The sequence below is a fragment of the Pagrus major genome, chromosome 1 (assembly GCF_040436345.1).
Source record: "Pagrus major chromosome 1, Pma_NU_1.0".
Taxonomy (NCBI): domain Eukaryota; kingdom Metazoa; phylum Chordata; class Actinopteri; order Spariformes; family Sparidae; genus Pagrus; species Pagrus major.
The window spans coordinates 6109121-6135615 of record NC_133215.1 but is presented as its reverse complement, the minus strand read 5'-3'; the positions used below and the strand labels follow the sequence as shown (position 1 = coordinate 6135615).

Below are 26495 nucleotides of genomic sequence, written 5' to 3'. Positions count from 1 at the left end.
CGGTGGGTCCTCCAGCAGTGATTTCTTTACTCATAAAGCACCTGTCTGACACTAAAAATAACCCCAATTCACTCCTGTTGAGTAATGTTTGCTATAAACTTCATTAGAAAATAACTTTTCCTTTTTCTAAAAATGAAACCATTTATTTTAGATTTGGATTAATGTTTTCCATAGGAACCAATGGGCTTTGGGGCTGAGAGCCATAGACGGGGTAGAAAGTATTGAGAAACAGAAACATTATTAGTTAGCGTCTCCTCATGAGATTTACTGCAAACAACATATAGAATAATCCTTTAACTTTATGTTTTGTTTTGTTGGGTTTTCGTCAGAGCCGCAGTCTGACCAACGTGCAGGTGAATCAGAGATGTTTTTCAGCCTCAGTGCCTTGCTCAAGGACATTTTTGACAGTCAGCTCCCAGCCAGCCGCTCAAACAGCAGACTCTCTTTGTACAATTGTGCCTCTCTTGCAGTGCTGTCTGTCAAGGTCATTCACACAAAGGGATTTCAAAGCAGGAGATTAAGATGACCCACGGAGCATCCATAGCACAGACACTGAAGTGCTACAGTTCACTTTGTGGACTTTGTGGTATGAGCATCATAAAGACCAGTCTAGACTAGCCATTTTGTCCGTTCACTCTCTCCTCTCTACCTTTTTTTCTCTCGACCCACTGAATCCAGAGTCAGTAAACAGCGGTGATGGAGTCAGTGCAACATTAGGGTTTAAAAGCCAAAATTAAAAACCTCCTCTTTACTTAACCCAGGTCCGTGTGGGGTCAGACACCATTTATTTGCTGCTGCCCGCCCCCCCACTGTAGGGCACGAGTCGGGCCATCTAGCAAGCCACACTAGCAAGCTAACCTGCTGCGCTAATGCTAATGAGGCAACAAGGGTCAGGAGGGTCAGGAGCTAAAGCGTTGCAGAAAGGGAAGAAAGGGGATTCACTCAACCAGGAGGATGCAGAGATGACAGTGATGTGTAGGGGAGGAGTGTTTGTGTGGCGCATGCATGAATAGGTATGGAATTATAGCACAACCGACAATACTCCTGTGTTGGTGAACGGTGTGTGTGCAGGCGTAGCGGTGTGTAATTACAATCAGTGCTCGTGTGAGACATGAAATCCATGTATTTGGCTGATTTTTTTGCCTTCTGAACGCGTATATGCGAATGAAAAGTGTGTATGAAATGGGCAGCATGCAATTACAATCCACGCTTGTGTGACAGTGTGAAAGTGTGTGTGTGTGTGCGCATTTGTGTGTGCGAGAGTGACAGCGAGCAAGTGAATGAGCACAGCCTTATTGGAGCGCCCTGCAGACTGAGAGGCAGATTAATTGAAAATGCCTCAGATACCCAGCCTCAGCCGTCACTCTCTCGACAGGGCGGACCTTCATAACAAAATCCCTCAAACACACATTCACACACACACACCCATACCATTATTAGTGCTACCCGGTCTCATGTTAAGGACGCACTCATGCAGAGCTGTGCTGTCAAACACGACAGGTTATGTGAAAGCCGACAAAATGCACACTCACACACAGAGAAGTAGACAAGCACCTAGAAACACATCCACCCACACACACACACATACATGCACAGGATAATACTAATTCCTGCCAGTTCAATCTTCCAAATGGACACAGTCAGACTTCCCTGCTTTTTTTTTCCACCTGCCTTCCCTTAAGAGGGCCTGAAAAACATGGCCCTCGAAAAGGCCAGCAGTGACAGGCATATTATCAGCTCTTCAAAACAGCTCTCAGGGTGTGTGTCTGTGTGTGTCTGCATGAGTGTGTGTGTGTGTGGATGGATGTGGCTGTACCCGTGAGGCTGAAGATGTAAAATCTACCATCTAAGAAAAAAAAAAAAAGCCTCAGCTGAGCAAAAAACTGGATTGAATCCTTAAATTCCTTAAGAATTGTATCTTCAGACTGCGGCGTCTGCAAAGCAAAGATTAACCGAGAGCACAAAGAGTTTCTTTAGTCGTGGGAAACTGTAATATGTAAATGAACGTGTGTCACTACTGCAACTTGTCATGTTAAAGTCAGACAGATCAGAAGGAACCATGAGAACTCTGAATGTGACATTCACAATAAGTATTTTCATTCCAACATATGCAAAGATAACAAAGTAGAACAGAAAACTACAACAATAAAAATACAAACAGCTGAAAAAATGCATAAATTATACAGAGAAGTAAATACATAGCAATAAAAACAACAACAAAAAGGACATTTAGGTTGGTAAAGACACTTAAGTTCATTTCTACAGATGTTTGGTTCCACTCCGCCTGCACATAAAACTCGCCAGTTTGGCACTTTTTAAGACCATTTGTGTCTGTAAACGTGAATAAAAATATTCAGTCCATATTTTGTGTAGGCAGGTGTGAATATGGTATGTTTTGTGTGTGTGTGTGCATGTGGGAAGGTGTTTGTGTGTATAAATGTGTGTGTGTGTGTAATGTATATTCAGTTATGCGTGGGAAGGTATATGTCGTGTGTGTTCTCACATTTCATGTCCATATAGTGTAACTCTAATCTATTCAAACACGTACAGTATATTCATTGATTCTCTACATTGGTGTCTGTGCGTGTGTGTGTAGTTGTGTAAGAGTGTGTGTTTGTCACAGTTGGCCACCGGTAGAAACTCCTCCGCGTTTGTTGTATGTCGGACCTCCCTCCGTAAAGTCTCTCTCATTCAGTCGACGAGGAGTCAAATGATCGACGGATCAGGTCAACCCACAAATGAATCGACATATTAACGGCTCAACCTCAACAGCAGACAGACAGCATTGTTTGCAGTTAAGTTGCAGTAGTCCTGCTTCCTCTTCAGAGCCAGTAAAACTAGCCAGGGCTTAGGTCAACTTGGTTGCTGGTTAGAGCATTTAGGGATCAGGGGTTGAATTCTCTGTGTAGCAGGTACAAACATATCACTCAGGGGCAAAGCATGTCTGAAGGTAGGTCATTTCTTTCAGCAGAGCCAAAGAGCGATAATGTCATCAAAATCTAAATTAAGAGTAGAAAATACTGAATGAACTCATAACTCTGCCAAGGCTGTGCAACACTCAACATTTTCTAAATTTCAAGCCAAACCATCACCCTCACACGTCTCTCTTCTTATGGACCCAGTGGATTGGCAGGTCTATTACAAGCTCTGGTGTGAGACCGGTCTGGAAAATAATACAAATGTTTAAAAATGGTACATATGTCAAGATTAAGAAATACTTTTAAATATCAAAAGAAAAAAAGTCAAACACAAAGAAAAAGAACTGAAGCATTAACTCCTTGGCAGATGTAGGCAACGACTGTTCATTAATTCACAATCAAAACATTAATGCGAGCAAAAAGACAGTCAAGCTAGCTATAAAGGCTAGTTACCTGGCCTAACAAACTATATATTATATACTCATAATTCGAGTTCTCGGCTTTATTACATTTAACCACTTTCTCTATAATTCCTAGCCTTGTTCATTGGGCTTCAATCGAATGGGACTTGGCCCAACAAAATCTGTGCTTCTCGAAGGGGAGTTGTGCTCTGAACTGAGCCGTTCAAGCAGTACTTTCTCCAAGTCTGCATATTGCCTCCAGCAGCTCCTGTCAATCAAATCATCTGAGATACGCCGGTGTCCGCCAGTCCGAGAAGGCAGCATTTCTATACAGCCTGAGATGAAGGTCTGCCTTCGAGACAATGCAAAGAAGCCTCCTGGACTTTTGGCTCAGCCTGTCAAGATTCGTGACAGCCCAAGAGAAGTCCATCTCCAAAGTACAGCGGCTCTACATATGTGTATGTTTGACTCAAACACACACTCCATGTGGGTAATATAATGGGCATGGCATGGCCGCACCACTTAAAACTAAAGATGATGTTTTGTCCCAACTGGTCCCTGTAGCATATTTTGATGAACATGTTAAACAGTTGCCTTATTATTGTGTTTAAAAGGCACTGGAAGAAATAAATTATAATTAAACTACAGAATTGTAGAAAACTCTTCTCCAACAGCAGCAGTGAGAGAAAGTTTTGAATGAAACGGGTGAAATTAACTGTGAAATAAGCCATGGCTAGCTCTATTTAGCTCTATTGTGGAAAGCAGGACTGTCCCACCCTGTCAACATTATAGCACAAAAATACTTATCTTCAAATTACACCAAACTGCAGCTTCTGAAATGTATCTGATGTAAAAAGGTATCATATTTTACATGTTTACAACATAAATATAGTATTCTGTTCAGCAGAATGCACAATTTTGGAAAGGGAGATAAATGTACCAGGGCAAAGTTGGAGATTAAATTCTGGGGACACTTTGTTGAATTCCCTTCATCACATAACTTCTGTCCCATTTTCTAAGCTGATATCAAACTCCAAGAGAAGTGACAAAAAGTTATATTCACAGCACTGGTTCTTATGTTCCATTAACTTGTAAATGGTGAAGGAGGAAGGGGCATAAGGGGATAGGAAGAGGAATGCTTCCAGGTTTACTGCTGCAAGTGTGAGATCAGCCTTTATCTCTACAACGTTTTAATGTTTACAGCATTAAAACAAAGTCCATGTTCCCACTGCAGACCTTATTGTTTGGACAAAGGTTTAATTAAACTGGAACAAGAGACCTCTCAGCCAGTCCCAAGGAACCATTGCAAGTGTACAGTTTCTCTGCCAGAGGTTTGCATTGAGAGTAACTACAACTCCAAAGGGAGGGAATCGAGAGTGTTGCTCCAGGATTTTCCATGACTACTGATTTGTGTTTTTCAATAAGCCAAACTTTAAAAACTTACAAAACTGAAATGAGAAACCAAACTTGTATGGCAATGAGTCCCCGAGGCAGCCAGCAATATTGTCGAGAACAGTTTAAAACCCCCTCGAATTAGTTTGAGGTGTATAGAAACTATCCTTCTAGTTCCTTCGATTAACAAAATCCTTGTTTCCTATTTGCCAGAGCTGCTCCACCTGTTAATCTCCCAGACCATAATCTTGACGTTAACTCAAATTTCTTGGCACTTAGACTCTCTGTGACCCCAACCTGGGGAAAAACAAGAGGCCCAGTGAATGGTTTCATTATTTTCTCCAATGTAGACACCATGCCTGATTACCAGTTCCAATCGTACTTCTGGGATTCACAGCTCTGGACATAGAGGGTTTGACTCTACTCCTCAGAGACTGCCACATGTCGTGCCGTCTCAAGTGTTTCCTGTTATTTTTTTCTTTCTTATTAGAAGCCTGAGACTGTCAGCGATTCCTTCACATTGATTCATCATTGTTGCTAATTGGCCAGACAGGAGAGAAGACACACATGCAATCCCTAAGGTACAATATCTGTACATCCATCAGTCTCAACTTGTGGATTCTGGCCCCTGAGGACTGAAGTCAGACACTTCCCACTGTAAGGGAGGGAGATCAAAACCATTGCTGCCAAGTGAAAATAACTTGTGAAGATGAGTACATACTTAAAGAAAGACAGGGGATATGTTAACTGAGGAATAGGAGCAAGGCTCGGTCAGTGTGGATGGAGTGTATGTGAGAACATAAGTGTATTATAGTAATAACGTGCAGAATAGGATACCTGTTTGAAGTCAAGCGAATTGATTTAAATAAAAGTAAAAGGATTCAAGTAAGAACACTGGGCCACAGGACAGAAATGATTTATGATCATCAGTGTGAATTATGACGATTGGACAAACTGTGCTTATGAATAGCTGAGCTAATGTTATTCCCTACATCTAGCAGAGAAGGCCTTGAGGGTATATGCAGGTAACCTCAGCTTGAGTCCTTGCAGTCTTCCAAATGAAGCCATTATTTTTACAAAGCTTCCACCCCTGCATAGCCTGTGGTACTAATCTAAAACTAATTGATTGGTGATACCTTGGACCTAACACATAGGGTAGCTGCCAGTGGAATTTGAACAATAGGCCAAAATAGAAAACTAGAGGCCCTTTATAAAAATGGAGGCTGTCCAACTGAGCGCCCAAGGGAATTTTGCTCTGTGTTTTTTATTTGGTCCCACTCGCCCAAATTAAGTTCTATTGATCTGATAGCAGAGTAATGATGCACATTTGACATCCCATTGTGAACGCTAGTGGGTGTATTGGATTGACTGCCACAGATGACTTAGAGAGGTCGGAGGGAAAGTCATTACTCAATATGGAGCACAATGGAATATCAAAAAGCAAAAACAGTGGGTCGATAGTTACGGCATAATTAAAATGGTCGACTCACCCAAATAACAAAATATATTTTCTCATTTACCCCTTGAGGCATCATTCCTTTTTGGACTTTTTTTTACTTAAAACATGCATATGAGCATAATCTTCTTCTGATACTACAAAACAGATTTATATTTTCTAATAGTAGCTGACCTTTTGAATAGAGTACATTCTGTAGGCTAAGATCTTCATAGGTCAAAGAGTAAATGCCAACTTCAACTCTCACTTTCTCCATCAAACTCACACCTCGAACAATGGGTGAATTCAAGCCCTGTCAAAACGATGATATCAGGGTTAACCCAGCAGAACAAAAACAACTAGGAATTCATTACTTCCAGGCCTTACAGACTAGTCCTTCCTGACTGATCAGACTCAAAATAGAAAGAATAACGCCTAGGACGTTATTTTCCACCTTGTCCTGTTCATACCCCGAACAGTTATGGTAATGCATAAATCTGACCTTAGTGTTTGTCTGAGGACCATTTCTGTCTTTATGAGTTAGAGGAAACAGAGAGCGGTGGCTAAAAAGCATCTGATGATGGAGGCAGCGGCAGAAAGATAGATAGGCAGACGTAGGCAGCCGTCATTAATTTCAATCAGGCTCCCAGTCTGGCAGAGTTAATAATATCAGCACGCCCTTCTGACCTCAGATGATGGTACGACATCAACCTCCGCAAATTACTCATTAATTTGCCCCATTAAGTTGGACAGAGGTGGCGGGCAGGGGAAAAAACACTGAGGGGAATGAATTAATTAGACATTTTAAAACAGAATTTATACCTTTTCAATTGAGATGAATCACAGCAGAGACAGGGAGGTCAGGATGCCAGTGGTGAGGATAGGAAGAGTGGGCAGAAAAAAGAAATGAAGACGGTTGGCCAAGATTAATATTTTGAAAATGTGGATGTTGATGCAGGGGGAGAGCGTGAAGGCAATTTATATGGATGAGGCGTACTTGGGTTTGTGAAATATCTAAAGTATACAGATTTGTAGAGTTTGAATCATCAGCGTTTGTGCCTCTTGTGAGAATGCTCTGTGCAGTGAGAAAAACATCTGTCTCATATCATAGTCTCTTGTTTGGTCTGTAATAATACCAAGCCTTGCTCCTTTATTTTTTTTTTTCCAGACAGATTTCATTGTAACATCCATGAAATCAAACCAAAATCCTAAATAATAATGAACCATATTAAACCAGGGTAGTTGCTTTCTTTCTCCTTGGGACTATGTCATTTTCTATGAACCATATTAGAAAGGAAAAGCAAATATAATTAATATAAATAGAAATGTGTGAAATCATACCTCCCAAAGGCACTTTGGTCCATAGCAAGCTCCCACCCAGAGCAGAGCAGGGTCATATACACTGAGTGGAGAGTCATCCAGTCTGAGGCAGAGTATATCCCCGGGGCCTTCACTCCTCTTACCATCCATTTTATCTCACTGTGTAGTGCAGGGAGCCTTTAACATATTTTCAGTTTCTATGCAGACTCACCTTGAGCTGATACATGAATCACATATCGTCTCCTTAACACCAGCAGGTTCAAAATGAGATGCAGCAAACCTCTCACCTGCTCCCAGTCTGCCACTATTCCTAAATGTGATTACAGGGTTCTTTAATATAGGAGCTAACACCTGTCTTGCCAACCTGCATAACCCGCCCTAAAGTAATTTCTGCATGACTCGCACTATTGAAATGTAAATTTCCTACCTCATAGCTTCCCTTATCTAAAGAAATATGCTACAACTCTAAATAAGAAATGGGCTGGAGACAAAAATGCCTGCAGGTCTTGAAGGGGTTTACTTCACGCTATCTAGATAGACAGGCAGGCTGGGCCAAAGATGCAAAATAATGTACGCACGCACACACGCAGACACACACTCCCCAACTGGGTTGTTATCTATATGCAAAGCATCTCCACTAAGCTATCCACTTTGCTACCGTGGAGAAGACTGAAAATAATGGACAACTCAGCCCCAACCCGACTCCCCCACCCACACACAATCACTCACACCAGCATGTACAAACTGCATATACATGCCCACACACAACTGAACATATGTAGTTAGGTGTTTCGAATCGATACGCATGCTCAACACACAGCCTCCGTGACCTATTCTTACACTGGCTAATTGCCAGGAAGAACAATTAGCTCGATAAGTATCACTTAATGTCCTCCCCCAAAGAGAGAGATTCAGGCTATTCTAAAACAAACGCACCAAATTCCTCATCCTGCTCCCTCATTATCTCCCTAAATGATGCTTCTATAGAAGAGCAGGTGTCTGTGGCGCTGTGGAATGATTGTTTTGTGAATGGTGGTTTGATGGGATTAGAAAGAAGAGGGACAGGGTTTAAGTCATGAATGGGGCTGCTTCTGGATAGATAGCTGAGCTACAGTCTGCCAGTAATGAGGTAGAAGACACTTGCTCGTCACCACCTTTGCTTTGCTCATTAGTGGGGATTCAGCGGGTCTACGGAAGCCTGCAAGGACCAAAGTGCCCAGTATGAGGTAGTCTGCTGAACAGCTTGATTCTTGTTAATTATCTCTCAGTATTGTGGTGAAAAAGCCAACCCCAGAAACAACCTCTTAAAATGTCAAGGAATTATCAATGAAAGAATGAAACAATTCCAAAAAATTACCTAGACAGAATACCTCTTTAACTCTGGATTCAGCAAGGGAATGACCCATGTCACTGGACACCTCAGAAGAAACATTATTTGTCTTGCTACATAAACATCTATCCCCCTTATTAGTCTGCTGTTGGCATCCAACTTCACAATCTCCCTTACAGCATTTCGACTTTGCTTTCTCTGCTCACAGCTTCTGCTGGGCAGAAACACCCTTCCAGTAATCCAAAATATCATGAAGGTCCTCGTCCTTGGCAAACTGCACCTTCTTACGCAGGGCATGACCTGCTGCTATATAGGATGCTTCCTCTCTGGGGCTTTTCTTGTAAGGCCGGAATCGCTCCCAGATCCGTAGTGTGCTCTCAGATGAATACTCTGGACTGGAGGAGTAGCCAGAGTTGTAGTTGTGGTGACGAGAAGGTGAGAGCTGGGAGTAGGTGGCTGTGGCATCCCTCTTGGTGCGGCCCAGTGGTTTAAGGAATGAGGCCTTTTGGGCAGGTGAGGGTGAGTCGTTGACACCCTCATAGTAGAGTGCAGGAAAGGAGTGGCGGTGCTCAGAGCTGTGGTAGTCTGGCTGAACCTCCAAGTGGTGCTGCTGCTGTCCAGGGCCAACCACTCCACCTCCACTCCCATTATTACACCCCATACCACCCCCATTCACGCTCACACCACCACCATTTATGTTTCCCATCCCATTCCCGTTGCAGCCTGCTACTCCACCACCTCCTCCACTTCCACCCCCTCCACCGCAACCCACAGGGCTGCTCTTTTCTGTTGGGTACTTGGGAGGATCGCTGCGTTGCTCAGGGATATCCACACTGTACACCCTAGTGCTTTTGACAGAACCCATCGGAGGGACACCAGAACGGTTCTTCACAGCAGTGTCAGCGCTCAACTGCCTTTGAAGGGGCCGCACTGCATTGGCTGGAGGTGGGTCACGGTAAGGAGGGGAGAGGAACCCCCCACCACTGATGCCCGGCCGCTCAGAGAGGGGCATGACAAGGGGAACTGGGGCCATAGAAGGTGGATGAGGCTGCTGATGTAGCTGAGGATGAGGCTGAAGATGTGGCTGAGGATGTGGTTGAGGATGAGGATGAGGCTGGGGGTGAGACTTTGGATGCACCTTTGGGGAGGAGGCCATGATCTGATCTCCAGGGTGGCCTGGAGAGAGGGGCAGGAGGTTCCGAGGGAGGGACACAATGCAAGGTGGAGGCTGGGAGGAGGACACAGAGTTGGCATTGTCAGCCGTGGTCACAACATTAGCAGAAGCATCCAGTTTCAGGGCATCAATGCAGTTGTTGATGATCTGGTTCACCTTGTCCACCTCTTTGGCGATTGTGGAGATCTCTGATGCTGAGCCACGGCCGTCGTCATCCGAGTCCTCCCCAGCCTCTGTCCCATTCTCAGCCCCACCTCGCATATCCACAACTACTTCCCCTCCTACCCCTGCTCCTCCAGTTGTCACTCCTCCCTCCCTGCCTTCCATTGCCATTCCTGCAGTCCTCACATCCATGTAGTTGCCCTTTCCACCCATTGCCTCAGAGAAGGCAGTTGCCATTTTTTCCACCTGCGGCAAGGTGGAGAGGCGTGAAGAACTAGTGTTGGCTGAGCCGTGGAGCATGCCTGTGCTGGAGGAGGCAGATGGAGGAAGCTTGCCTCCTGCTCCTCCTGAATGGTGGTGCTGATGGTGAGCCTGCTCCTGGAGACGCTGCATGGCACTGGGGTCATTGGCCACTGCTGCAGCTGCCTCTGGGCCATACCTTAGGAATGACAGATTCAATTTAGAACAAACAACACACTTAGTCTTATTATCTGATGACATATGAGCATAATTTTGAACATTAACCTAAACAACATGATTTAAAAAGTATATATAACTAAATGTGTGAAGTCAATTAGTTTTAATCCTCTCAGTTATGCCATGGGATGACAGAACCCTTGCCGTTTTAATGAACATGACCCAAGAGCATGACCCAACGTCTCATTAAAAAAGTGTGGTTAGGGATAAACAGTGTTTGTAGTTAGAATAAATTAAGCTTTTTAGGAATTCAAATCAAAACAAAGCATTGCAGCAAAACAAGTACTGAACTGATGCCCATAGCATGAATCGTTCTACAGAATTCAATTATACCCAAGCGACACACATAGTCGTTTTTTGGGGGCGGCTAAAATACCCCAGAAGCATTCATTATCTGTGTAATGGGTCTGCAACAATTTTTGGTCTTGAAGGAGGGTTATAATCTGGCCCTTTGGACTTTCATTAACAAATATTAAGAAATGTCAAGTACCTCATCTCCAAAATAGTTTTCTTCACACTTATAGCTTTCTGCTTCTCTTCCTGGATGCGTCGCCTTCTGAGACAGTAATAGACTAATCCAAGCACAATGACCATGCCAAACAGACATCCCAAGATGGTCATGATGTAGTGGGTAGTTGTGGATGGATTGGTTCGCGTGTCCTCTGGCCCAGTAGCACGTGTGGTAAAGGTCAGACAGGTGTGGTTGTAGCGCTGAGATTTGCTTACAGAAGCCACACAAAAGGTGTAGTTCGTATGTGGTTTCAGATTATCCAAAGTGATTAGCTCCTTCTTGTTTTTAAGGGGCATGATGTCTGCAACAAAAGTTTGGTTGAACTGGGAGAGGATGTACATCTTACTGAATGGTCGTGGGATCTGCACAACTAGAGAGGCAGTATTGAGGGTGACAGTTTGAAGCTTCATTGAAATCTGATGGCTATAGATGGGTTCAGCAGTGGACGTTATGGTTGGCTGGTGGTAAAGACCCTGGTCTGGATTGTCCAAACCCATCCCTGAGCCATCCTGATCAGGAGTCTGGGATGTCATTCCTGGAATTATTACACCATCACGACACATGGATAAAAGAGTGTAACGGGCATTTCTTCCGTGTCCAGGCACTGGGCTCAGAAGTGGGTAACCAGTCATTTCAGGAGGAGTTTCGCATTGGAGACGGTCATAGGTGTGGGTGACATTGTTAAATGCCTCCAGCCAGGTGAGGAAGCTGTAGAGATCACAGCCACAGTGGAACGGGTTTCCTGCCAGTTCACACACCATCAGCCTGTTGAGGACAGTAAAGGTGGACGGGTCAAGACGGGCCAACTTGTTGGAAGATAGGTCCAGGCTGCTGAGGCTGGGGCACTCCCAGAAGGCATTGTTGGCAATGACCTCAATGAGGTTGTGTTGCAAGAAGAGGCACTGCATTCGACCCAGACCTCTCAACATGCCCTCAGTCAGATTGGTCAGCTTGTTGTAGCCCAACTGGAGAACCTGAGACAGAAAGAGAGAGTAGACTCATGAATTCTTTAATAGTAGATGACACATCAAAAGTAATTATTGATTTGATCAAACTCAATAAAAATGAATTATTAAATAAATACAGCACGCCACAATTCATATAAACAGTGGTTTGGGAGATGTAGATCAGTTTACATTTGCACAACCATCTTCATTTAGCATGGTCTAAGACAAGACAAATTACTCAATTGTATGGCAAATGTTAAATGGTATGGACTGTTTTGAAGCATTGGGGACCTTGTGAAATGCCTTGCCCTTTTTGCTTTATATTCAAATACAGAAAGCTAAAATGAAGTGACGCTTAGAGATAAACAAATACAAAACAAACAGATTTGTGTCCTCGGCTGCAGACCTGTAGGTTAGCCTGTCCAGCAAAGGCCCCATCCTCGATGTAGCTGATCTCGTTCTTTGTAAGATTGAGGTCAGTAAGGTTTGTGAAGCGGAACATGGAGGTAAAGAGCACAGCCTTAAGTTTGTTCTCATTCAGCCTCAGGTCATGAACCTAGGGAGACAAGAGAGAGCTGATGACTTTCAGGTGATGCATTGCACCCTCTGGCAGCCACAGAGGAGGACCCACGCTCTTTGCCAAAAATAGCTGCCAAGACAATATTGCACCTCCAAACATACAAGTTTGCTGTCTGATGAATAATTCCCCCAATTATGCATCTGATCAAAATTTGTATTTAGATACCACAGCCTGTTTACAAGCAGCTGAACATCCCTCTTGAGATATATAGCAGAGGTAAATGTTAACGTTAGTAGAGGAATGTAGTTGCATGTTAACATTACCATTGGGTGCTTTAATAAATTATCCTGAAGTTTTTCCATTTCAATTATTTACTCAGCAATTTGCAGATGGTTACACTGAATAAAATACTTGACACTGTAAACTGTAGTCAACAGAAAGCCACTACATAAATGAATAGCATTAACACAAAACATGTAATAATTCATGTTGTAGATGTTTGGAGGTGGATCTTTTTTCATGAAGAAGAAGTGTGGTCACCTTACCCTGACTCATTTAGACTTTAACCTGTTAAGCCAGAGCAGAATTGGGCTATTTTTTGAGCACTTATGGTAACATATAAGTGAAACATTTAGTTTGGTACCTGAGAAATTTTAAATGGCACAGATGGTGCCAATATGTGCCAAAATGGCACATCTGAAGATTCTGCCTGAGTACTCTGCACTAAAACCTCTCTAATTTTGTTCTGATTCACTTTATTAGCATAAAAGTTGGCAGAGGTAATGTTCAGATGTTTTGCTATGGTTTGCTAGAGATTTGGAGCTGTAGCTTCATCATTTCTAAGGGATATTCATTCTAGAATTGTAATAAAATAAAAAAGTCTTTAATTTATGCTGTGTGCCAACTTAATTTACTTGGACCCAGTGACATATATACCTACACTTACACGTCTGAACAAATATTTCAAGTGTTTACTATGATACCTTAAGTGTTCAAATGGACCTTGGAGTTGCAGAGATACACTTTGTTTATTATCGAGCAGAGATACAAAATAGCGGCTAGTTCTTAACAGGTTAAAGTGCAGCCCTGAGGTTCTTCTTGTCTGTTTCAGATGCTGCACAGCTTTATATACAGAGTTGACTGAGTCAGTCATTGGTAGTTTGATCAGGCTCTGAGTATCTTGAAATTGTAAGCTATCTGACAGATCAGTTTGTTGCTCTGAGATCCTCACTGTTTCAATGTTTTGCAAACTGCTTATGTGCCCTGGGCAGCCTGGATTTTTAGAGGCTTGAAGAGCTTTACATTTCTGAACATGCCTCAAGTTGAGAAAACTTAAACTCAGAGCAGAAAAGCGTCAGACATCAATGTCAACTGTCCCCAGGAACTGCCTCTCACCCTCAATCAGAGTCAGGGCAAGTGCCCCCAAGTGATGCTATTTATTCACAAGGTGGCTTACTATCTATCTACTAGCAAGTTAACTATGTCTAGCTAGCCAAAATACAGGTACAGATCTGTGAGTTCTACTTCACAGCAAAATCAAGGTTAGGCCAAGGACAGGTGATTTGGTGGTTGCCTTTCAACAATGCAAAAATGCCACCATGTTAAAACTTAAATTGAAGCCTAGTATGGCTGCCTTGAGTTCTGCAAGCTATAAAAAGCTCTATCTGATCGGGCCCACAGCAATTATTTGCTTCAATAACATATTCATAGCCACATTACAAAATCACTTTGCTGCTACACATTAATATCACCTTGTCACTGTGTTTGATAAAGAATATAATCTTTAGGATTTAGAATTATTAAATTACATAATAAATACTGTATTACATCACTGTGATGGTTATCACTGCAACCAAATAATCACAACCATCAGAATCACACAATAAACCCTAAGCATTATACCGAGTGAACAGAAGATTAGATTCACTTGCAGCTCTGCAGAAGTCACTGTCACGATTAATGGTATGTGCTCTTTAGCTGACACCATCTTAGCTCAGAGTGCATAAAGGCATAAAGTTTAATAGAGGTGCCTGCGATGGTATAAAAAGGCCTACTGATAGGTAAGTTCATACTGACCGTGCTGTTGATGTGCTGGGGGATGGTCTCGTATGGAGGCTGGTTCTGACTGCAGATAGCCAGCCAAACGTATCCTTTATCCCCCTCTATCAGCCAGCAGTCCCCTTTCACCGTGCCAGGCAGGTGGAGGAGCAACAGAGCAGGGAGCAGGAGGGAGAGAAACAGGGAGGGAGACAGGGAGGACAAACGGAGTCTGCTGGCCATGGTGTGGATTAGGAGTTTTTGTGGTCGCCTCAGTAGAAAAAGGAGGAAAAGAAAGGAATTGAAGGGAGGAAGGCAGCGGGCAGCGGTTTCAAATCAGGAAGGGTGAAGGTCAGGGGCAAGCAGGCCAAATCTGAGTAGAGAGAAAGGTGAACGGTGGGGCGTCTTCACGGTGATTAGAGCTGAGCTTGCAGCATGGCAGCAAGTCCTGTCCCCATTTTAGGTGTTCCACGTCAAAGGGTTTTGGAGACTGTCACCCCAGCAGCTACTCATGGCCCCTGACAACCGGACGTCTCAGCAACACAGATGAGGAAAATACTCCCTCGCAGAGAAAGGCAGAAGGCCTATATAAGAGAGAGGGGGAGGGAGGGGAGGAGAGGGGAGGGGGAAAGGAGAGAGGGAGGGAAGAATATTAACATTAATAGTGATAATGACAAAATGATTAAGAGTAGGCAGAAAATTGTAATACAGTTCACATATCCCCAGATGGTTTTGAATTAATTGAGTTTTGGTCTCATTTCTACAAGCACCGTGTAAAAAAAAAAAAAAACAGGTATATGAATCTAATACCCATGCTACCCCAATCCCTTCAAGGTAACGCACCACAGTAATAAATCCATTAACTGCCACGATTATTTCATTAAGTCTTAATCAAGCCCAGAGAAATATATTTTGACTTGTTTTAAATGAAACCAAGATTTGTATGTTGTGTAATTATTCATGTTTATGAAGTAACAGCTTCCTAAGAGAATAAATTGCACCTCTTCCATTCACACATTAGCATACGATGCACCAGTAGAAACAGGAAATTGCCAAGACAATGAAAGCAACGCTGTTTTTTCCTTTGGTGCTTTTGTCATTGTTTACAAGGTCCGCCAGTTTGCGGCTGCACTTCTATCATTTCAACTCTGAGGTACATAATGAAACAATAAACATTTAATAGCTGCAGTAATATAGGGGTGAAAACGGAGAGATGGGCTAAGTGGAAAACAGAGGAGGGCTGTTGTAATTTGCATGTTTTAACAGGATACTGGCTGACATTTAGCTATTTACCTTTCTCGGGGGATTAACCGTGGATTAGGCTCTAATCCAGCATAAAATATTATGTATCTCATCACCACAGCTCCGACTCTTTTAATTTGTTTCCAAAGTTCTGATTCCCTCCCAGGGAAAAGTTATCTAGCCACTACATGAATGACAGGGAATTGATCGTGAGAACAACTGAGTAATAAACTCTTCTTAAGTACTTTCTCTCTTTCAATTTCAAATGAAGTCTCCCTCTGTGCTTTTATCCAGATGGAGAAAATAACTTGCTGTGAGACATGAAGCAATGATATGGTGTGGCCCAATCTACTCAGGGGTAATGGAACCCAACTTTGGATGCCTCTGTTAAACTGGCCCATCCCTAATAGCCTGTCCTCCTCCTCGTCTCCCTCTCATCCTCTGTCCAGACTTGCACCTCAGTTAGCCTCCCAGTCACTTCTCATTTCTGTCGCACCACACCCTGAGCAGCTCTCAGTCCTCTCTTCAAATTGTTCCATGAAATTGATATTGACAATTCAATTCCTTCACCGCAGGCCTTCAATTTGCCTTTGACCCAGTACTGTTGTCATCCTCATGACCCACAAAAAAAAACGATTTACAGCTTCAGCTCGGTGGAAAAACAGCTAAAGTAACCCCCCCATCACCGTGATAATCATGAAAGTCATTCATTAATTATTTCATATGTTTTCAGGTTTGAAGCGGATTGTTTCCACTGACCTAACTGGTGCGAAGTAGAGCATGAGTTCATGGCACGTCGTGATGAAAAGAAGCACACAAACTGAATTATTTATCAAACAATGAGTTGGACATTGATCATAACGGCCACGCTAACGCTGACACACTTATTCTCCTTCTTTCATCCCGTTTCCGAATCCTTCTCTTCTCACTCTTTGAAGACAACTCCAAGTCTAGTGTCTTGATGTAGTGATACAATCCTCCATATCCTCGGTACATTTCCTTAAACCTTAATGAGAACAACAAAGCCTCTGGCACCCCTCTGCAATTTAAGAAGATTTTTGGGGGACCATAAAAAATTACTGTGTCACGCTTGTGATTAGCGTTCTGCTGTTTTTTCCCCGTCGGGAGCTCATATTTACAGCATATCTGATACGACATGACTTCCAGCCTGACATAGTTTTTACTGTGCTCCACAAACATGAAAGACGAGTCAGTCAAGATTCATTTGAAAGCTGGTTGTTTCTGCTCAGTCCTGTCACAGCACCTAAGATCAGCATGGCAGTTTTTTTTATTTATAATGCTGTAATGATCCTGACCACACTATTCCAGTCTATCTTATGATCTGGGTCAGTCTCCTGTCTCTCTCTCCATCACTGTCTGTATCTGTATTTCTTTATTATCAGTCTGTCTTCCTCCTCTTTTCCGTCCCTTTCTTTCCTCAGCCTGCATTGTTTCAAGCCTGCTTATCTCAGTTGCCTTTCAACTAGAAAAACAAATGAATATGCTTCATTGCCAAAACACAACCTGACACCTTTTGTGTGCTATCACATCCCCTCCTTGCTGCTTTTATCACATTCTTTGCCATTGGTTTTATTTTGACAAGAAGCCAAAGGAAGAGACAGTCTTATTTTTCCCCTCCCTTTCTTCTCCAAAGCCGGTTCTCTTTGTGTTTAATTATTGTCCCTGATAGCTGGGCTTTAATTAAAGCTTTGCATCTGACAAACAACACTAATGATGTCAGGTCGCAGAAGCAAATGGAAAGTACCCAAAGTAATACCGGGAGGGGCTGAGGGCCCATGAGAAAAAAAGAGTGTGTTTTGTGAATGTTCGTCCTCATTGGAAAAATCACAGGATAAAATAGGATTTACAGATGTTCAACTAATAATCTAGCAATGTTTTATGATGTCTTTGTTCACGGTTTATCAATATTGAGTGCTGAAGGAAACTTTTTACATTAAAAGCTTTATATTAGAAGTTGATAATAGCCTTTATCTTGGAAAAGACATGTCCACTTGTACAAAAACTCCAATAATAATGTCAGATAATAACACAAAAGCCTCACAGTCTCTGTTTAATAGACATATGAGTGTTGCAAAGTCAGGCAGTGCAAAAATATCACCCAAATAAGCGGTAAGCATCAAAGTTTCTTTTTCTGTGTTCTGCAAAAATGGGAGCTTGCAGTCTAAATTCCAAGTATCTGCCAAAATATATAACACAGACTGCCACTAAAATGAATTGTACTGAAGCAGTGCTTCTTTTATGTTTGATGATTTTGTAACAAGACAGCTACAGGCATTGCTGCTCTGTGAGGCCGGGCTTAGGCACAGCAATGCTTTGAGCTAAATGCTAACATGCTGATGCTAAGTAGCCGTAATGTTTACCATGTCCAGCATCTTAGTTTAGCATGCTAGCAGGTAACATTCACTAATTAGCAAGGATGCTGATGGGAATGTCATTTTTTCAAATCTTTAGTCATAAAACAAAGTCTTGGAAAAACAATACCCTGCTTAATGTGTTGATAGTTTATGTACACAATTCAACATCCAGGGAGACTAACGGTACACCCACATTTTATGGATTCACCACTGAATGGTTGCACTGGCTCCAGCGTGGGCCCCCCTTTTGACTGTCTCCAAAAAGCTGTGCATTTCATGTGATTCCAACCAGCAACTTTCAAGATACGAGCCATCTTCTGTAGTTAAAAACTAAACATTTGAGTTTCCCTCTAGCAAGAATGTTCTGGGATTTATGAGTCACAATTACCTTCCAAATAATTAAAGAATCACTCATTTTTTCATTAAACATTCAGGGAACTGGATGCTCCATTTTCAGCCCAAGGGTGAATGATTTCAGCTAATATTAGCAAAGCATGGTGAAGTAAAGCCCTGGAACAAAGAAGTGACTGTCATCTGTATTCAAATGACGTGCAAAGCTTGCTGTGGAGATACATAGTTGGACTTGCTCACTTGCTTGCTCATTGCCACCTTCCTTTTCTTATCCATATTAACTGAACACTATCCACCCGTTCCATTCATGACTCAGCTATTGTGGGCCTGATTGACAGCGCGATCTAACCAAAGACTTCATTAAGTTCCCACAGGGAGGTGAAAATGAAGTAATACCTGAAAAGAAACTAACTTTATTGGCTTGTAGGAAAAAATCTGTTAAAGGGAATTGCAGCATTTGCCTTAAGGTATTAATGTTAGTGTGAAAAATGCTATCTGTACTGTAAGTGATGGACAGGGGAAAGGTTCACATTTTGGGGACCCCCCATTTGGGAAAAAATATCTTCACCCCAAAAAGGCAACCATTTCTTTGTGTAAGGTAAGGTATTACGGAGATGTAGGTGTTTTAGGGTTAGAATTGGGCTTAAATGTAATGGTTATGGTTAACGGTGTACTAGGAAGGATTTACCTAAAATGTACCGTCTCATAACAATGTCTGTTGTGAGACGCAATCATCACGTATGACCAACCAGAAGAGTGTGGAGGTGTCTTTACTTGCAGAGACTTTTCCCTCTGCCTGTATTTTCATATTATTTTACTTTGTTTGTGAAGTTTATTGCCATCAGCGATACAAGAGATAGATAGTTGCTTGTTGATTGTCATTCCCTGGTCGTCAAACAGACGCTTTCGTCAACCCAAAGTGTCAGTATTTGACGACTTGGGATATGAGACTCAACAATCACCTATCTTTCACCTGTGAATATTATTATTTATTACAAAAAAAAAAACAACGCAACCAAAATAATCCGACATATACAATATAACCCTCAAGAAAAAGAATGATTCAATACACTGTCCTCATGAGTAAAGTTGGATTATTGATGCAGTGTTCACTGAAATCTTGTCCTGGCCCAAAGTCTGAGCTGTAAGAGTTGGGGAGAGGGCAATAACAAGGAAGACAAGAGTAACACAGCTTCTCTGGAGACCAGGTCATGAACCGTTTCACTGAGTGAGAAAGAAAGAATGAAAGACAGAGCGACAACAGGAAACAGCAAACAGAGACAGTACAGATAGGAGGTGATAAGAAGCATGACACCAAACAGATTTTCCCACAGATTGTCAGTGAAGCAGTCAAGCGGTCATGCAGTGGTTCAGAAATCCAACAGACCATAGTCATCCGTACAGGAAATCCGTCATGAGTCAACCAGCCAGTCAGTCAATCAGGCAGTCAGTCAGTCAGGTCAAGCAGACAGACAGCCAAAGATCAGCCAGTTTTTACTAGCCATTCAATCAGTCCAGTCCATCAGTCAGCAGGCTCAACAGCCAGCCAGTCAAATACCTAACCAGTCAGTCAGACAGTCAGTCAAGTCAGGCAGACAGAGAGAGAGCCAAAGGTCAGCCAGTTTGTCAGCCAGTCCATCAGTCAGCAGGCTCAACAGCCAGCCAATCAAATACCTAACCAGTCAGTCAGACAGCAGATCAATCCACCAATCAGCCAAACAGCCAGTCAGTCACCCCAGTCAGTCATACAGCCAGCTAGCAGTGCGGGAAGCACCATGGAAGCTGAGCTAAGAATTATGCCTATTAGCGCTATCAGTGCATCCCAGCCTGCCAACCAGCCAGCCTGTCTGCATTACCTTCAAAGCTGCTGCACTGTTCCTTCAAATCCATTTTTCTCGCTCCTTTCTTTTCTCTCTTTTCCTTCCAACCTTTCATGAAGCTGCTGCTACAAATCCTATGCATACAGAATACGTTTCCCTCTTTGCATGTCTCGTTCTGATTTTCTCAGGTTCATTTATTTCATGTCTTTCTGCTAGTCTCCATGCTTGCATTACTTTACGTATTTCTATCACTAAATATGCTTCAGTTTTTTTCTTACTTCCCCTGGTCTCCGATCTCTCACTGTTGCAATCATGTTGTTCTTTCTCTGGCAAGTTATATATTGAGATTTAAGAGTAATAATCAGTAGAGTTATGAAAATTCATTGCAGTCATTGCCTACAAATGGTGCATGAAAACATTTCTATCTTTGAGAAAAACAACATCAATGCAATGTACAATTAATGACACAATAAAAATGAATTGCGCTCTACACATAAACAGTAGCTGTGTTAAACAAGTATATTGCAAGATAATTTGCGGGGAACACTCGCTCTAATAATCCTCCCAAATAATGATTTTAATAACACAAACACACCATGGTTAAAAACATAGATACACTGATGTTTTTACAGCTGATACATCAACATTTTATTCAATCTCTTTCCTGCTTTTCTTAACTCCTCTCGCCAGCCCACTCACTCCTCCGTCTCAGCTCAACCTCTCCGGTTTTGCTTTCTCTGGTTCTTTCCTGTACATCTAATTCTCTCATTTTGTTTAGAGTGGATGTAACATCTGTTGCTGTCTACCAGACATACTCCCACAGGGAGAGCAGACCAGAGAAGAAGAAGTTTTCAGCCACTGAGTGCTTTCAGCCACTCGCTGTGTTTCTGTGAAAGCTCGGTGGATTTTGCAAATATAAATTGTTCAACAAGTGGAGCACACGGCGCAGCGTTAGAGATAGGGAAGTGATAGAGACAGGGAAGTGATAGAGACAGGGAAGTGATAGAGACAGGGAAGTGATAGAGACAGGGAAGTGATAGGTTCAGTTACATCAACAACCAGGCATCTCTATTGAACATGATGCGACCAACAATAGTTGTTCTCTTAACCGCAGAGAAGCAGTGAAAGCAGTTTAACAAATGTTTTCCCCTATTTAAATGATTCTCCTCTCCACACACTAAACTGATCTTTAAGTCCTTGAATTGTACTAAATATCACCAATTATGCAATGACATCTGATTCATTTAATTGTCTTACCAACTCAGACTTATCCAGCCTCATTTCCATCTATTCCAGTCAGTGATTTCCTAAATTTCCTTTAACAACTCTCAGCAGCCCCCGGGGACAGATATGAATGTTCTAGCAATTATCTATATATGAGTTTACACACCAATCAGCCACAGCATTAAGAGGACTGACAGCTGACTTGACTAACAATGATAATCATGTTACAATGCAATGTTCTGCTGGGAAACTCTAGGTTCTGCCATTTATGTGGATGCCACTTGACAAAAACCATCCCCTCGCACTGTCCAATGGCAATAAAGGCTGTGCCACACAACCCGCAGACTCAAAGGATCCACTGCTAACACCCTGGTGCTAACAACAAGGCACCCTTAGTGGTTCTGTGTCCATGCCACCATCCCACAGAGGTATAATCAGATTTGGAATTGGGTAATTTGGATGCCAGGTTGACATCTTGAGCTCTTTGCTTTGTTCCTGCAGCTATTACTAAACATTTCTTGCAGTGTGGCAGGGCACATTGTCCTGCTGGGTGCCATCGGGGAGTTGTGTTGCCATGAAGGGGGGGTGTATTTGGTCTGTAATAGTGTTTGGGTGGGTGGTGCATGTCAAGTGGCATGAATCAGATGAACTCAAGGGACCGAAGGTTCCCCAGCAGAACACTGCATTGTAACAAGTCGATTAAGAGCAACAAGGATCTGAGCCCTTGAAGCCAAACTAAACAGTGCTCAGCTGCTTGCTCACTCTTTATCCGAAAACACTGAAAATATTTGGCCTTGTTAGATTACCATGGCCCCAGTGAGAGCCTGTTCCAGTCTGATGTTCCCGCTGTGTCTCCGGGTGAGGCTCAGCCATGCTTAGTTGTGTTCTCATAAACTTAACCTAGAGGCATGCCCAAGGCCATTCTTCTCAAAAACTTATGAGAGAACACACTGCAGGCTGAGTCTTTTTCATCCTACTGTACTTTGTGTGTGGGTTCTTTTTTTAACCTTTTTTTCTTTACTTGCCGCAAACCGAATAAGTTTTAAACCTGAACAGTGAATATTTGTTTTGGAAGGGCTAATCTCAGCCGGTCTTTATTGATCAAAGGGCTGTTTGAGGATTATAACTTGATTTTTGCATCAACGTAAGATTAAGGTTTGGGAGTTAGAGGATTTGTTCAGCCATAATACAAAACAACACATTGTTCCGACTCCCACAAGGTGTTATCCAAGCATATATACACATTTTTTTTGTATTTTCTAGGTGTAAGGCTTAGACTGCACACTGTCTTCCTGAGAATGGCGTGACCCAACACGCATGTGGCATCAAAAACAAAGAGTAACGTCAGACTTGACATTGGCTCATTTAATCCTGTGTTGGATGTGAAAGAGAAAGGCGACCAACACAGCATGTCAGAATTTTCTTCCCTTCTCTTGTGAAATTGCAAAACTTCTTTGACTTGTCTCTCGATGTTGACCCATTGGAGCAGAGAGTGCTTTTCAGTGCACAAATGTAACGTGACAGAGCAAAGGGAGAATGATGTTGGGGTTCTCAGGTGGAACAGTGAAGTTCCTGCCAGATCTTTTTTTCCGATGTAAGTCATGCGAGTCATGAAAGACTGAAACTTATTATTTGTCAGGGTCCAGTATGTGTGTGTGTGTCTCAGACGTATGATAAGTAAGTATGTCTTACTTATTTGAGATATCTGTCTTTAATTTCTGTATCCCAGCATTGAAAAATAACATTTAACAAGTTCATTATCAAGTCGTCTTTTCAGAAACAATGTCCCAGTTCCCACTTATCGCTATAACTAACTGGAGGCCTTTCTTCAGATTTCTATACCTGTGAGGTCCATCCATACAAGTATTGGCATGCACGTGTACGTATGTTTGCAACCGATCAGATTGTTCAGTGTGGCAGTGAGTGCATTACATCCAAAAGTACAGAGTTACCAGTAGACAAGATTTGTTGCAGTGAGTTTCTATGCTCCCATAAGTACAGTATGTGCGTGTACACGTCTGCTATACCTCTGTGTCTTAATTACTTTTAAAAACCTGTGCACAAGCTCTCCCCTCCAGCTCTCAGTCAGCAGGTCTGTTGAAAGTAACAGCCCTCTATGGGAGCAGCACTTCCTCGCCTGGTGGGGAGGCAGCAAGAGCAAGGAATGAAATGAGGGGAAAAAAGAGTGAGAGAAATATACAAGAAGTGAAACGGGATGACTCGCCACGAGAGGAAGGAGGAATAGATGAGGGATTGCAGAATATATGAATTTCTCTGTTTTTGATTTGGCCTCTCAGTCATCCAAACAGTTAAACCCAACTGGGGGTTTCTTTTATGGAGGTTGACCTTTTATTGAAATGAGAGATGAGGATGCGGGGGAGGTGGAGAGAGTAGTTTTTAACCTTTATTTAATCAGGCAAGCTTAAGAAACACATATTTTCCTATAAACCCTGTAGTGAATCCCCTTCAATCCAGGGTAGAATGTATAGATTTCTTGAGAAGCATGACGACACTCTAGTAAGACTAACAACTTTGAATTGCTACTTTAGTCAGGTTTTTATTTTTCTATTTTTTGCAGTGATACCAGAAGGAGGAAATGGCTGCACATATGCACACATTCACACATGGAAGCTGTCCAGTCTAAGTGCCATCCTCTTCTTCGTTGGCAACTGAAGCAGCCCAGGGCCCAGTGCCTGGCTCAGGAGTAGCTTATTTATGAGTGTGTTGAAATGCTGCACAGTTTGGTGTTGACATATGCTGAAAACTGACATATTTCTGCCATGACTGCCAATTTAAAAAGGGCCAGTCCACCAAGATGACATATTGCCACTTATGCCCTGAGGTAAAAAAAGTTGATACATTGGTAATTATGTTAAAATGGTTTAAACAAGCTATGTCTATTTTCCTATCTGCCACTTACACCCATACATGCAGACTGGCAATGTGTCACCCATCACAGTTCCTGCATAGTGTATTCAAATGCTGCTGCACACAGTGAATATTTGCACTGCGTATTTATCTAATCTGACAGCATTAACTGTATCTTTGCACTATATGTACATATGACCCATCACACAGAGCCTTAATTCAGTCAGGTAATCTTGCTTTTCTCCCATTGCTATCTCATTTCTATACTTTCAGTTCAGATACCCAAACTACTTCCTTGTACACATGTACTGTACTTGGTGAATAAAGTTTGATTCTCTTGTTGTGTGAATGATGACAGTCCTCTCTTGGGAGCAAAGGTCGATGTTGTATTTTGATGTTGTTATATCACCCCAAAAAGTGTTACAGATGGTTCAGGTTCAATGTTTGAAGCTGTTGTTGCTGCTTTGGATGTAAGCCATTTTTAAAACACAGTCATTTCAAAAGAAGGAATTAGTGTGACGTTAATGTAGAGCCACAAAGTTCACATCGGGAGGAAGTCGTGGCTGAGTAGATGGCTAGTCGCTTCCTGTTTCTTAGCAACAGTCAATGTTGACTTCTGTTATTCGTGGCTACAATCTTTCACTGATCATTACCAAAACATAACCTGATGTTTGATCAGAAAATAGTGTCTTTCAAAACCAACCGAACTACAGCTGCCAAAATAAACCTGACAGTATGAGTGTCAGAAAACGCTCCTATGTGTCATTTGGAGGGCAATTATAAACAGTATGTTGTTGCTAAAATTTTGGTGGAAATTCTCATTTTATTTTTTTCTTTTAAACATGACGGCAGTCTTCTTATTAACCTGGCCATGTACCTTGACCATTGATGTAGCAGGTACAAAAACTCCCACATTACTCCATTACAGTCATATGGGTGGTTTTTAAAACATGACCCATATTGTCATTAAGGTTTAAGCATGTGTTATGCAGAAAATGTATCAGATAAGCTATTTTCTTAAGCAACATAAGGAAAATACAAAACATCCAAGACTGTCTACAAGGTTCGCTCCATTGTTATCTGGCTATGTACTCTGTTGGTAAATTATTCTGCCAATCGAACACAAGCATCAGTCTGTCAGAAAAACATCACTTTGACAGCAAACAAGCATCTTCCACTGAAGAAATGAACGTTCTGTACAAACTGTCACAAATCAAGTTGTCCAGGACAGTGGAAACAAAGTGACAGGCTTCGGTCTGTTGCACATCCACAGTTAATGGTCAGAATCGTTGGGGGAAAGAGTTTGAAGGTACAAGCGAATCAGCAAGTACATGTTCAGCTCAACTCCTTTCTCTGCACTGTGCTCCTGTGTGTGCAGAAGAGACTCAGGCACATGTAGAAACAGTGATAAAGAGAGACACGATGGGGTGGCATGATGGGGAGTCATCAATCACCATAATTGCATTTAAACAGACTCAGGTGTTTTGTCTTGTCCTGCTAAACGTGAGGCAGCGACAAATGCAAACACATCGTTCCTCTCAAGACTGCATCTGGCTGAGATAAATTAGGAGGAGAGGAAGCAGGGGTTTTATGTACAGTGGGTGCATTTTTAAGATCCATGCTATTCTCTCTCCTGCTTATTTCTATTTTTAGAAAACATAACCCTTCCTTGAGTGATTTTGGGGATATTTGGACCCTCCATCTACTGTACATGCACACTCAGAAATATCAGCATCTCCACTGCACTGGTCTCTGTGACCTGCCGCTGCACTGCAGAAGTCCGGGCAGCCTCTATTAAAAGATGGCTAAAGTATGATTGGATTGCCTTCGGGAAACAGTCTAAAGGTTTATCAAAATATGCTGAAGTGGAAGACCATTTGGACCACTTAGATCGTCTGACCATTTTACTTTAATCCAATCCACTGTGAGTTCTAACTAAAAATGCTTCTTCAGATGCATTAACAGATCAAACTGTTGGAGGGCTGCATGTC

The 26495-nt window shown here is 42.3% G+C and overlaps 1 protein-coding gene across 1 annotated transcript; it reads right to left on the bottom strand.

Annotated features, from left to right (window-relative positions):
* Positions 1–8998: 8998 nt before the first annotated feature.
* elfn2a (extracellular leucine-rich repeat and fibronectin type III domain containing 2a) lies at positions 8999–14867 on the bottom strand. The gene is made up of 4 exons (XM_073475500.1): positions 14664–14867; positions 12474–12623; positions 11100–12094; positions 8999–10571 (listed from the first exon to the last, which is right to left on the bottom strand). The coding sequence occupies exons 1-4, from the start codon at positions 14865–14867 to the stop codon at positions 8999–9001; spliced, it is 2922 nt and encodes a 973-aa protein (XP_073331601.1).
* Positions 14868–26495: the final 11628 nt, after the last annotated feature.

Excerpts from the sequence above, each read along its gene's own strand:
- elfn2a (XM_073475500.1), bottom strand. The coding sequence starts at position 14,867 with ATGGCCAGCAGACTCCGTTTGTCCTCCCTGTCTCCCTCCCTGTTTCTC. Across the intron at positions 12,624-14,663 it reads CCCAGCACATCAACAGCACG|GTTCATGACCTGAGGCTGAA; the intron begins GTCAGTATGAAC and ends TTGTCTCCCTAG. Across the intron at positions 10,572-11,099 it reads AAAACTATTTTGGAGATGAG|GTATGGCCCAGAGGCAGCTG; the intron begins GTACTTGACATT and ends GTCATTCCTAAG.